Here is a 14,211-nt window from a genome sequence, read left to right on the forward strand (position 1 = left end):
TCGCCTACCCAGGTTCCATCCACAGGGAGTCAGGCCGAGGTTTCCACATACGGCCCCGGACGATGTGTACAGGGTTCCGAGAAACCAAACGGGCACCCGGCATGCCCGGCCATGGTGTATCTACCGCATCATAGCCCACCCCTAGGGTCAGCGCTACGCACGGCCGCCAACACATATCCTATAAACACCAGAAACCAGTTGCAACTCCTGGACAGAGGACAAGGGTGATCAAGAAGCCGAGAGGGTCCATTGGTTTCGGGCCCAATGCGTAGCAGTAACTGTTTCATGGATCACAAACACAGAACTCAGTTCCTGAGGACGGCATCAATGAGACAACCCACCATGTACTCCTACATGGCCTCTCACCGCTACCTTTAGCAAATCGTGTTCACACACTTAGCTCTCAACAGTAGGACATGTTTACACACCTCCGATTCATCCCCGATGAATCAGACCTAACTCAACTCTAAGCAGTAGCAGGCATGACAAACAAACATGAATGAGTAGGCACATCAGGGCTCAAACAACTCCTACTCATGCTAGTGGGTTTCATCTATTTACTGTGGCAATGACAGGTCATGCAGAGGAAAGGGGTTCAACTACCGCAGCATGTAACAGTTGAATCGTTGTTGTCCTAATGCAGTAAAAGAGAGCAGGAGCGAGAAAGTGGGATTGTATCGGAATGAACAAGGGGGTTTTGCTTGCCTGGCACTTCTGAAGATAATATAGTTTTTTATCGGTGTCATCGATCACGTCGTCGGAAACATCGTCGTCTGAGAGGGGACGGTTACCGGCAAACAGGGAAGGACACAATCAATGCAATGCAACAATATGATGCATGAATGTGACATGGCAATATGCTGTTGATTGGCCTAATGCAACTAGCAACAAGTTAAATGGAGTTGGTTTGAACACTAGGTTCAAATTCAAACTCCATATGTGCTTTCTTAAATGCCATTTAATTAGTTTGTCCTAAACAGCAATGTTAACTTGCTCAAATATGCATGAAAACGGCATAAACAGATTCCTTGAATTTTTCTGATAATTTTTCAGATATAACTTATTTCATTTGGAGTTACGGTTGAATTTCTATGATTTTTAGAAGTTTACACTATTTTCTGGAATTTTTTGAAAAGAATAAATCCAGAAAATGAGTTATTGCGTCAGCACTGCGTCACTGTGACGTCAGCTGGTCAACAGCGCCTAACCCAGGTCAAACCTGATGGCTGGGCCCCACTAGTCAGTCTCACAGTTAACTATTTGGGTTAACTAGACTAACTAAACAACACTGGGCCCACTGGTCAGTGACTAACTAAACTAACTTAATTAAGTTTAGCTCTAACTAACTGGGTTAGCCGGGCGAGGCCCGCATGTCAGTGACTCAAGGGTCAAACAGAGGTTAACCTCGGGTCAAACCCGACGCTAACTGGGCTTTGACCCACTGTGGGGCCTACTGTCAGCGTCTGTTGAGGCCTAATTGGCAGGGGTTAGCGCTAAACTAATGAAGCCACATCAGCTCACCGGAGTTACGTCGGCGGCGACTAGGAACGCGCCGGAAGTTCGCCGAAATGGCGCTAGGGGCGGTGGCTGGGTGTGCTGAGGGCACCAGAGGGGAGCCCTCGCTCGGCTGCATCGAGCAGAGGCAGCAGCGGGTCACAGGGTGGCCGGAGCTCGCCGGAACTGAGCTCGCGGCGGCGGCGGAGTTCGGGCGGAGAGGGAAAGAGGGCTACGGTGCACGGCAGGGCGAGGGAGTGCGTGCGTTAGGCTCCTGGGGACGCACTGAATGCGGTGGTGCACTCGGACGCGTGCTTGCACGGCCGTAGCCACGACGGCGACATGGCCGGCGGCGAGGAGCGCTCGGGCTCGAAGGGGGCGGTGGCTACGCGGCGTAATCGAGCACGGGAAGTAGGGGGTTAGGTAGAGGAGCTCACGGCGGAGTCGATGAGCAGGTCAGTAGCTCGGGGGAGGCGTCGGAGCGAGCGGGGCGGCGAGAACGATCTCCGGCGGGCGCGGTGAAGATGAGCTCGAAGACGATGTTGCAGAGCTCCCGCGGTTGAACGGGTTGGCGTAGACGATGCAGGAGTGGACGACGGTTCTTCTGGACGCATCGACAGGACGAGGGGTGGACGGTGGCTGTGGCTACGGCGAGCGGCGGCGACGGTGGCGTTCGGCCATGCGCGTGAGAGAGAGAGACAGAGGGGAGGAGGAGCACGGGGAGAGTGAGAGAGAGCCGGAGGGGTTGCGTGGCGCCCTTAGCCAACTCCAGGCGGTCGGCGGCAAGCAGGAGGTGGCGAGCTACGGGCGCGCGCGTGTCGGGCACACGCTCTGCGTTCGACTGGCGCGAGGTGGAAGACGCCTCTGCCCCTGGTGGGCTGGGCCGGCCTACTGGGCCGCTAGGTAAGGTTTTTGTCTTCCTCTGCTTTTCTAATTATGTTCTGTTTTTCTATTTCTTCTGTAGTTTCAGGGCTTTATTAAAAATACTTAGGCACAATCAAAAATCATGAAACTTTCTCAAGCCCACTGTTTGGAATATATCCAACAGTAAACACTTAAGTTTATGATTATTTGGACATTTAAAATATTTTATAGCATTTAAAATGTCCAAATGCAAATAACATATGATTTAATCCAGTGACCTTATGATGACCTAGAAAAGTGTGCACCATTTTTGTCAGAGGTTCCAGACCAAGGCAAAGATGATGAACATTTTTGAAGGGCAAATCAGGTTCATTGAAAATATTTTTATTTTGATCCTAATTGCATTTCATTTGGTGCTAGGTTTTGTCATCCCCATTTCAAATTTCAAACAAATATAGAGATGATGCATGGATGATTATGAAACTAATTGCAAACAAACTCTAGGGCTGTGACATTTTCGTGGCCAAGGTGCCAGAGGGCAAGGGCTTTGTCGATAGCACCATCGGGGGTATGATCGTCCTGCGGTTTGATGACATCTTCGCTATGTTTAACCTTCATCCGCTGCACTACACCTTCATTCGGCTATTTTCGCTCAGTATGGAGATGCGGATCATTAGAGACAAGACCCCGGACATCGTGATAGTCGACCCCTTCTACATGCGTGCCAAGATCTTGGGCAGCGCTGGGGACCGGCAAGTCACGAGTTCATACCTCGAAGGCGTCATTCTGGCGAACCCAGATAAGGCTAACTTCCTCGTGCCTTACTTTCCCGAGTAAGTCATCCACTCACCGCCCCGTAACATATGATTTCTTAGATTTCGATCGTTCTTTTTTTTTCTAACATTCCGTGTTTTGTGCAGTTACACACATTGCACACTCATCCTCTTAAGCCCGAAATATTCCATGGCCACGTATTTCGACTCAGACCGTCAGTCGAAGAAAGACTACAAAAATGTTAAGAAAGTTTTTGATGATGCTCTCCCCGGCTACACCAAATCTGGAGACACCTTCAGGAGGCCAATTTGTAGGTACGGAAAGCACGTGTTCACCCACATAACGACGTTCTCCTGCGTCAAGCAGTCGCCTGCCGGTCAGAAGGATGCCTACTACGCCCTCCGTCACATGCGGGCGATCGTACGGGACCAATCACCTTCTGCTACCAAATAATCTCAAAGATTGGGCCGCAAGCTTGTCGGCAATCCAGGACGCGAACATCAGACAAGAATTCTTTTGCATCCAGTCGGAGTTTGCGGAAATCATCCATCATGATGTCCTTCGTACCTCGGGGCAGTTCTACCTCAAATATCAACCATCCAACAGTGAAATAGAAACAACGCTACAAATGCCGGCTGACAACGATCGCGATTTCATGACCATCATGAAAGACGGTGGCTTCATCCACGCTCCGGTCCCTGAGTCGAGTCGAAAGTAATGATACTATGTAGTTCTGAAATATCGATTAGCTCATGTTGTAATTAAACTTTAATGAACTTGTATGTCTCTTTGGTTTGGACAGTCGTTCAACTTATATGTAATCGATGCTATTTATTAGTAGGACCATGAATCATGCTATTAATGTGTTGTTTTTCTCTTTCGATCCTTTTGTTGCATACTTATATATTGCCTATGTATTGTCTGTGAATTGCTACTAACGTTTTATTTTTCTAGTGCATAGAGATGCCGTCGTATGTCATGTACAAGGGTAAGGTTCCCGGAGTCTACGACGACTGGGCGGAGTATCGGAGACAGGTTCACCGTTTCAGCGGTAACGGTTATAAAGGGTACACCACTAGGGCGGAGGCGGAAGCTAGATACACGCACTATCTAGCAGGAGAGAGGAGGGAGCGGAGGAGGAACCGGATGAAGACCAGTTTCATCGCGATGATGCTCATCATGACCTCTTCTATGTGATGGTAGTTTAGATATCGACTTGTAATGTGAAGACAAACTCGCTACTCGCGGTCTCGAGACTTGTAATGTTCTAACTTTGTTCGGTATTTTGAATTCGGAGACTAATATGATGAATTGCATTCGGAGACTAATCTTCTATTGTATTCGATAAATCTGCTGTTTATATGTTGTGATGTCTATATTATGTGATGTAATATATTTTGTAACCTGTGCAAATATCAGAAAAGCAAAAAAATCCTAATATTCATAGTAGTGGCACACCTTGTTGAGCATTAGTGGCGCATCAGGGCTAAATACCAGTGGCGCATTATGGGGCATAGTAATGGCGCACTGTGGGGCATACGTGAAGGTAAATATGGCCCCCTAAGAGGCATAATAATAACGCACTGTTAGACATAGTAATGACGCACTGCCAGGTGCGCCACTATTTTCTGGTATACTAATGGCGCGCCATTAGTATTTGTTACTAGTGACGTGGTAATAGTGGCGCACCTATAGTGCGCCATTAATGATTAAAATAGGTGCGCCACTAACAGGCCTTTTTGTCTCGCCCTACTCGGTGATACAACTTGGGATGCTTTTTTTTTAGAAGAGAAGAATGTGATGCGGGATGAGGTAGGCTCCATCCAACTTGAGAAATTAAGGGCCAAAACTAGGCTTAGTGAAATGATGTCGAGATCCAAAAACTGGGCTGGACACTGAAGCCCACGATGGGTAAAGGCACGTGTATTTTTTGGAGGGAAATTCAAAAGTACATCTTGTAGGTGTGTTATATATTCTTTAAACTTTTATGAAAAAATATTTTATTTGAGCTACAAAAAAAATTGTCGACCCACCAAATAGTAGGTCCAATTTGCATCCACCATATGCTTTTGTGTGGCCCAAAAAATGGGAAATCCCTTTCGGAGCTCGGCCTCCAAATACAAATTTGAAATTTCATCGAAATTCATATTTTTTATATTTCAAAAAATTGTAAAAAAAATACAGATATACATGAAGACATAACACACATATGTGTAAATTTTCGGTTCAAAATACATTGAAATGAGGGCTGTGCAAAAAAGACAAATCTGGGGCTACTTAACACATGATACCATTCATCCTTCTAGACCATGAATTTGTCTTTTTTGTACAGATCGCAACTCGAGGTATTTTGTCATGAATTTTTACACACATGTGGGTTACATCCTTACATACATGCATATATTTTTTGAACCACATAAGTTTGAATTTGAATTTTTCAAAAATAAAGGCCTCCATGGAGCTCGGCCTCCAAAACGCCTCTCTCCCAAAAAATGCATTAATAACATATTATATTTTATATAGTTCACATGTACATGTTTGTTATAAAAACATTTAGTATGTTTCTTCAAATTCTACAATATTGTATACAATCTTTTGGTAAGCCATACTGTAGAAAAAATGTATTGGTAAGCCGGGTTTCATCAAGTCAACGCACGCACTTGGAAACAAGGTCACTGGCGATGTGATTTTTCTTACATTGTCCTTTTCTAAATATTCAGAAATAGGACTTTAATTACAATATTGTAGAATCATGAATAGATCAATCCAATTTGTTCGGAGTCCCTTGTTCATGATGTGTAAGTAGTACTATATGTGTTTGGAGTGGTGGCTACCTCTACATTTTACAAGTGTCGTCGACGGCAGACGAGCACACTGCGCACCACACCCCAGCCATTATACAAGTCCTAATTATTTCCATGGGCAGTGTATGCTGCCAATTCGCCGGCAAGAAGAGTATTGGCACAACTAATTTTGTTGATTCAGTCAAATGGAAGCTGGATCCTGCTGCCTGGTTTACCTGCTTCCAAACTTCCATGGACATAAGTCAGGGGAGCTTTTGCCATCTGGCCGCCCGGCGAACAAAACAAGCTAGCGAATGGAGGAGTTTGGCCAAGTCTACCTTCTGAAAAGGACAGTACAAAAATGGCCCTACTCCTTTTTCTTTGGATGGAGGGGAAAAAAGAGTCACGGACGGGTGCAGAACACGGCCACTGATTCAGGATGAGTTCATGATCATGAGCAGGGCTGTTGCACACCGCGATCCGCTTCAGTTGGGCAAATCCTCCTTACATAACCCAACTACATCCGCAGACCGCACGTACTTTTTGTTCGAAATTACCACTACCTAGGAGTATTTGATTACAGATTTTCTTCTTCTTGCCTCGGCGAGCCGCCGTCCAAGCAAATCCTCCTTCACCATATCCGGATTGTCAATTCCGACAAAGAATTGAGCACACTCTAGCGTTGGAATTCTGAAATCAATGACGCGCCTCCTTCGCGTAACAGCACCTCCGTGTCAGATGGGCAGCGCTGTCTTGCTCCTGATCACACAGGCGGCAAACGCCGTTGTGCGGCACGCCACTCAAATTAGCATGAATTGGCCCAGCCGCACCTTCGAACTGATCCGCTGCAACCCTCGTATCCTTAACCGACAACTTCTGTACCGTGCCAGCCTCAAGATTTCCGGCACCAAAAAAAGAGCATCCCCGTCCAATCAATGGTCCTTCCTGAGAATGGCCAAGCTGCCATTCCCAAGGGAGATGGGGGTGCGGCAGGAAAAGAGCTGTCTATCTCTTCTCATCAACCCACCTGAACCATTCCCGCCACAGCCCAACGGCTCGACTGAACATCTTTGGCGCGCACACTCGCTTCCAATTCACAAGGTGGTTAGGAAATAGGTAGCAGTTGCAGTCACCGGCTCACCGTCCAGTTAGCACCAGTCTTCCAGTCCTGTTGAGATGTCGCTCTTTACATGGCGAGAGCTTGCCGGTAGCCTAGTCAAGCACAGCTGGCTGTAGCTCGGCTTTCCGAACCCTACAGGCAAACCCAGATACCCATGGCCAGTAAGCTTGCACTCCACCAAAATCACACAGCATATGAGATAAATCGATACCATCACAGGAAGTAGGATAAACCACACTCTTCACATCTTAGTTCTCGGCCTGGATGCATCACCAAACGTCTTCAAGATGGCCTGGACAGCAGCAAAATCTTCCGGCCAAGGATTATCTGTATTTAAGAAGTAAAAACTGGACTGTTTAACTGTGCAAACAACCAAAAACTTACAACTCGGAAACACGGTCTTCATATTTGCACAAGGCATGCATGTGTATTCAGTGCCAGAAATCCAAAGGCGAGAAGCAATTTCTTGCATAATTCGAATCTAGACATGCAGACAGTCAAACAAAAGATGAAAAGGCCTTCTAGTATTAACTAGAAGAACGCCCGTGCGTTGCAACGGGGCCACATTAACTTTAAGAGTTCAATATTAATCATGTTAATAATACATTTAATATTTTCATACATATCAAGTGACACTGGCGATCTTTTTTGTCAATTTAGCAACGGGCTCAGTTGCAACGGGCTCTTTATACATATCAAACAACTCGCTACTACTTAAACTACAACTATGGCTACCAATATTTTTTTGTCAATTTAGCTCAGCAATAGTGCCTGGCTTAATAGACTGCTTTGCATTCACCCCCTCAGAAGACACAGAGAACTAACTCAACATGTCAGAAGATTAACAGAAATTTCATTTGTATGGCATGAACATATAGCAGGAGCACCAACACATAGATCAGCAGAGAGCAGAGCACAGCATGCACACACTCGGGCCATCTATATCATACACACACAGCAACGCACACACGCATGACGCTGGCATACACATACAGAAAAGCAGGCACACACGCATCATGCGCATTGGCCGGTGCGACGCACGCAGAGCAAGTACGTACGCACGGAGAGCAAGCTAGCAAGCACGCACACGTCCAACCCCGCCGCTGCATGCGCTGGCAGAAGGTGAGACAGCAAGGGAGACTGCACATTGAATCTGTCCATGCAAGGCTGGAGGTGCTGGGCCGGCGACGGCGGTGTCAGGACGGCGCTTGATTCGTTCCCGGTGGCGTGGAGCTTGGGGCGGCAACGCGGCGATAGCTAGTGCTCGGGGATGGGGGTTTGGGGCGGGGGCAGTCGACCCGATGGCTGGCGAAGTTAACGGGTTCGGGCGGCTGGAAATTCGGCGGGTGGCGGCGGCACAGCGCGAGGATGGGACAGGCGGAAAACCTAGCGAGCGTTCAACTATCAATACCCACGCCTTTTTTTAGGGGAATTGCTTGTGAAAATAACGTGGGACGACGACTTAGCGAGCGGATCCCCTTAAAAAAGACATAGCGAGCAGATTTCCTTAAAACTGGTAGGAATGGATACGATTGATGACGTTGATAAATAGTGGTGAATGTTGGCCTAATTTACTATCATCATGCATGGAAACGAATCATCAAGAAAAAGAATACTTCCTATTACTACACTCATAGGAAGCTTCCTAATCTCTGCTACCAAACAGTTTCTGCCCAAACAAGGAAGGAAAGTTATGGACGTGATTCGGAAGGAAACAAACGTTATGAAGATTAATTAATTTAGATTTGATCTTTAGAGATTGATTGTGATTGATTCTTTTACATAAAGACATTACTAAATAATTTGCGTCAGTATGGAAAGTTCTGATCCGTTCATTTTTTTCGTTGTGTGAGAGGGTGAAGTGAAAATAAACCGATGAAGTGGGAGAGGCGACGAAAAAAATCTACGACGGTTAACCTACGAAAAAAAAACCGGACGAAAGTGGTGGGACGAAAAAAAACCTGGAAGCGAGACTACCAACTGCTCCATTAGGAGTAGAGATATATTTTTCTGTCATTTATATATTAAGATTGCAAGCTCAACAGAAATTTTCACAGCATTTCATCTACAAGATTATAGCAGCTTGACATTTACAAAGCATTGTTAAAATTCTTCAACCATGCTAAAACTTTCAGGTATATTTCGACAACATAGAAACGAAGAGTACACAGGAAGTGTCGCCTACAACTTTTAGAGTTGAATTGAATGGCCATTGGTTTGCTCACTATTTTTTCCCTCTTTTCCTGTAGTGCTCTGCAGCAGAATCTTCTGGGCAACTCCAGTTTCAGACAATTAACATGGCTTTCCTGCCACTGCTAGTTGTCGCAGTCATGTTGCACCTAGCCTCTACATCAGCGCAGTCTGGCCCCGGATGCAAAACACAATGTGGTGATGTCGACATCCCTTATCCGTTTGGTATTGGTATTGGTACTGGCTGTGCTATTAGAGACTTTGAGATCATCTGCAGGAGGACTGCTAATGGAATCTACAAGCCATTCTTGTTCATTCGGAATGTGGAGGTTCTAAGCATCTCAGTGCCCCTCGGTCAAGTCCGAGTTTTATCCGACATCTCGACATACTGCTACAATACAAGTACAAGATCAATGGTACAGAAAGCTTGGTCCCTTGACTTCTCACGAAGCCCGTACCGCTTCTCCTATCTACACAACAAGCTCATAGTTATTGGATGCAACACGCTCGCATACATCAACAACTTGGGAAGCAGTGCAAAGTATACGACAGCATGCGCAGCAGTGTGTGAGAGCCCGGCAGCACTGACAAACGGTTCTTGTGTTGGCGCAGGCTGCTGCCAAAATGATATACCAAAGGGTCTAAGGGGCTATATGTTCACATTTTATGATGTTTACAATAATTCCAACAGTACGCTTTTCAACCCATGTAGCTACGCCGCCATGGTGGAGACAGAGACATTTAGTTTCAGCTCGAACTTCATAACCACTACAAGGTTCAATGATACTGACGATGGGCGGAAGCCACTGGTGCTGGACTGGGTGGTCGGAAATGCAACTTGTGAAGTGGCCAGAGACATGCCTTCTTACGCGTGCCATAGCAGGAACAGCACGTGTGTGAACTCGACTAACGGCCAAGGGTATCTATGCAACTGCACCGACGGATATGAAGGGAACCCTTACCTCTTTGACGGATGCAGAGGCAAGTTCATTTCTTTACTTGATCCCTGTTCACCTTTAGATCATGTGCAATCGTTTTATGAGGAGTAATAGTTAAGGGAAATATCATTACTTGCTGTCTGTCCTGATTTTGATGCCTGGAAATACTTGAGTTTACAATCTGTTTTGCCTTTTTTTTCATCTATAGTTTAGATCTAGTTAGGACATTTACCTCATTTTTTCTCTCTACAATGTAATTTATCTTTACTTTGGTGGAAGAATGGCAAACGTTACACTCATTATGCCATTTGAAATTTGTATTTGTCAATACACATATGCCGATTTTTCCATGCATTACTATTCAATCAATCACTTGACCCCAAATAATTTGGTTCTTTGTTGCTGCAGATGTCAATGAATGTGAGAAGAATTCAAGTATATGCCCGAAGTCTGCAACATGCCACAACACTATTGGAGGGTATTATTGTTCATGTTCTCCAGGCAGAAAGTTTGTAATGGAAACAAAATCTTGTAACCCAGACATCACCCTAATCATAGGTAAACCACTAGATGTTTTTAGCATTTGCTTTCTTGTGTAGAAAACAATGGCCAACAGTACGTAAAGATATTAATGACATTTAGCAAAAGAGGGCCCAAATAGTAGAACTACCACTGCCCAGGCAAGCACATAGTTGATGTGTCTCCTTGTGTTGGGCGTGCAACAAGTCTATCCGAGGAAGCTTTAAAATAAATAAATGAAATGAGGAAAATTGACAAAAACTCAAAAAGTGAATCCAGAAACAAGCATCCGTGATTTTTTTTAGAAGGTATAATTATATTGCATCACTACCGTTTAGTCCACTTTACCACAGCAATTTTTTTCTATGCTTTTTAGTATGTACATTGTGGGATCAATTTGACTAACAGAAACACCTTTCATGTTGATTTCTACAGGCATTAGCATTGGCGTTGTCATTCTAGTGATTATCATCTTCTGCATACGTGTAATATTTGAGAGAAGAAAGCTTGCGAATGTCAAAAAACAGTATTTTCAGCAGCACGGAGGGATGCTATTGTTTGAGAAGATGAAATCAGATCAGGGACTTTCATTTACAGTGTTTACTGAAGCAGAACTGAAACAAGCAACAAATAAATTTGACGAAAACCAGATTCTTGGACATGGAGGCAATGGCACTGTGTACAAGGGAATAATTAAGGATATCACTGAAGTGGCAATTAAAAGGTGTGCATTGGTTGATGATAGGCAGAAGAAGGAATTTGGCAAAGAAATGTTGATTCTTTCCCATATCAATCACAAGAACATAGTCAAGCTATTGGGATGTTGCCTTGAGGTGGAAGTCCCCATGCTAGTATATGAGTTCATCCCAAAAGGAACATTGTTTGATCTTATTCACGGCAAGAACAGTAAACCGCATCTCCCTTTCAGTTCTCTTCTAAGGATCGTCAATGAGGCAGCTGAGGGGCTTGCATTTTTACATTCCTACGCAAACCCACCAATTCTACATGGTGATGTGAAAACCTCTAACATCCTTCTTGATGAGAATTACATGGCAAAGGTGTCAGATTTTGGGGCTTCTATAATAGCACCAATTGACAAAGCCCAGTTCGTCACAATGGTTCAAGGGACATGTGGTTATCTGGACCCTGAATATATGCAGACATGTTGCTTGACAGACAAAAGCGACGTTTATAGCTTCGGTGTTGTTCTTCTAGAGATCCTAACAGGGGAGGAGCCACTGAAACTTGAAGGTCCTGAGGTATGCCGGAGCCTGTCGTCGAGTTTCCTGCTGGCTATGAAGGGGAACAATCTTGATAATATGCTCGACAATCAAATAAAAGATCATGAGAATATGGAGTTGATTGTAGGGGTAGCAGATCTAGCTAGGCAATGCTTGGAAATGTGCAGTGATAATAGGCCCTCGATGAAAGAGGTATCTGAGGAGCTTAGCAGATTAAGGAAGTTTTCGAGGCATCCTTGGATACAGCGTGATACTGAGAGAGATAGCTTTCTCGGTCTGATTGAAACAGAACAAAGCTCTGAGTGCACAGAGAAGGATGAAAGAATGCCCATAAATCCAAGCAGTTTTTACCTTATGAGGTGAACGAAAACACAGCGAATTTTATGCTTTGGCACTTTCATTGTTCATTTAACCTTCTCCTCGTTTAGCTGTATGTTGCATTTTAGTGTTAGACTCTCTTGGACCCTTGGGTATTACATAGAGACACCATAATTTAGCAAGAATAAATGTATCGTGGTACAAAATGTGGACACATTCAGTGCTAGCCATTTGAACTTGTGCGAGCTTTATAGAAGTTTCCAAAATCACTAGAAGATCAGTGGAGGACTGGGTGTGAAAATGTGATCGAGTTTGGTATTGAAACTGTGCGATTACGTCAAGTGATTTACTTTTCCTTTTTCAGGAAAGTTCACTGATTTACTCGGTCGTGTGGGCTGGGCTCACTCACTTGGTTGGATGTTCCATTTTTCATGAGAATACATACATCACTTGCTAAATTCTTTTATTTTCACCATTATATTTCAGGACACGATGTATTATAGGCCCCTAACCTACATTTGGCCTCTATAAACACATAATAAGATAAGAAAGACATAGGATAACAAAATGCAGAGACATACTTCAGTTGTGCCATAAGTCTAACACACACACCCTCGCTTGTTTTCTGAGGCAGGGAGCTTCTTTGCGTCACCGTACAGCCGCCGGCCGGCCGGGGATATCTCTTGTAATAAGGATGATGCCATGTCCATGAGTTCAAGTCCCTGCATGGATGTCCTGAACGGGATCCCGTCCTGAACTCCTGATGAACAAAAGAAAATTGTTAGGATGCTGGCTGAAGAACCATTACGTGGTCTATTTGAAAAAATGTAGAAGTAGAATGATGTAACAAAATAAAGTTCAGCAACCTGAGTATGACCGCAGGGATCCAATTGAACGGAACTGGAAGAAGGGGAATAATAGACCGAATGGCGAAGACGAACTCGGCGGGTTCCTGGCCGCGGGGCGGGGAGGGGAGGGAGTCCGCGGAGACCGTTGGCCGTGGCTGGGGCCACTCCGGCCCACCCATCTGCGCGCGCCCGGAGAAACGCATCGGCGTTGTAGGCAGGCGGCGGAGGAGGCCGTTTCCGCGGGGGGTGCCGGCGGGAGGAGGTCCGGGTGGTTGAAGAGGAGGTCGATAGAGTAGGTGGGCAGACCTCGCCGGAGCAGGCGGACGGACCCCGCCGGGTTGGGGCGGAATGCGGCGGCGCACGCCGCCGCCGCCGTAGAGTGCCCAGGCCGGTGTGGTTTAAAGTTGCGGCACGGGAATCTTGGAGCTGTTCTTTTTCGAAAGCCGTTGGATCCCCATCGCACGGTGGAAAATAGAAGAATACGTTGAGAGGAATCTTATAGCTGATGATTCTATCTATAGAAACAAAAGTTAGACAAAGAAAAGGAACAGAAAAGGTGGCTCAATCATAAGTCTATAATCATCATTTTGAGAACATGTCAGGTGACCCAGCATTCTCAATGAGAAGTTCTCCGTGCAAATAGAAGATTAGCCAATGCTAGATTTTGACGCAATTGATCATATTCAGTGTTCAAAATGTACTGTTCTCATAAACTTGGCATATATACTTCTCTAAGTTGCACGGCGACACAGAAATAGAAGTACAAATACATATAAAGATTAATCTTGGACATGAGATTTCTAACTGTTACTACTCTAGAAGCACAGAGACACAGATAAACAATAACAGTGATTAGATCTCTAGCGTGGAAGGCTGGCACTCAGACGCTGTGACGATCGCTGTCGGCTATCTTGCCGATCGTAGGGGTGGATCATGAGCCGCTCCTCCATAGGCTTCCTTCCGCACGACGGATCATCAGACGCCCGATCATCAAAACTCGGCTATTTAGCTTCTGCTCAGATCCAGCTTTGGATGCGAGCTATTTCCATCTTAATAATCCGTGACCCGACAGACTTCGAGAGCACATGGAGAAGGAAAAAGGAGGAGCTGCTGAAGTTGGAT

At 45.4% G+C, this 14,211-nt stretch overlaps 1 protein-coding gene, 1 long non-coding RNA gene and 1 pseudogene across 2 annotated transcripts; 2 read left to right on the forward strand and 1 right to left on the reverse strand.

The window, feature by feature from the left end:
- LOC147963871 (uncharacterized) overlaps nt 1-14,211 on the forward strand; it is a 154,675-nt pseudogene that overhangs the window by 15,915 nt on the left and 124,549 nt on the right.
- On the reverse strand, nt 5,794-13,509 carry LOC125516510 (uncharacterized). Its single transcript, XR_015609525.1, has 4 exons — nt 13,108-13,509; nt 12,823-13,001; nt 7,247-7,362; nt 5,794-7,167 (listed from the first exon to the last, which is right to left on the reverse strand). It is a non-coding gene; the product is annotated as an uncharacterized LOC125516510 (long non-coding RNA).
- LOC147963872 (wall-associated receptor kinase 5-like) lies at nt 8,346-12,839 on the forward strand. Its single transcript, XM_087531292.1, has 3 exons — nt 8,346-10,233; nt 10,572-10,721; nt 11,118-12,839. Exons 1-3 carry the CDS (start codon nt 9,333-9,335, stop codon nt 12,284-12,286), a joined length of 2,220 nt encoding a protein of 739 aa, XP_087387418.1. The 5' UTR covers nt 8,346-9,332; the 3' UTR covers nt 12,287-12,839.

This window comes from Triticum urartu, chromosome 6A (assembly GCF_056163025.1).
Source record: "Triticum urartu cultivar PI428250 chromosome 6A, HENAU_Tu73, whole genome shotgun sequence".
Lineage (NCBI taxonomy): Eukaryota > Viridiplantae > Streptophyta > Magnoliopsida > Poales > Poaceae > Triticum > Triticum urartu.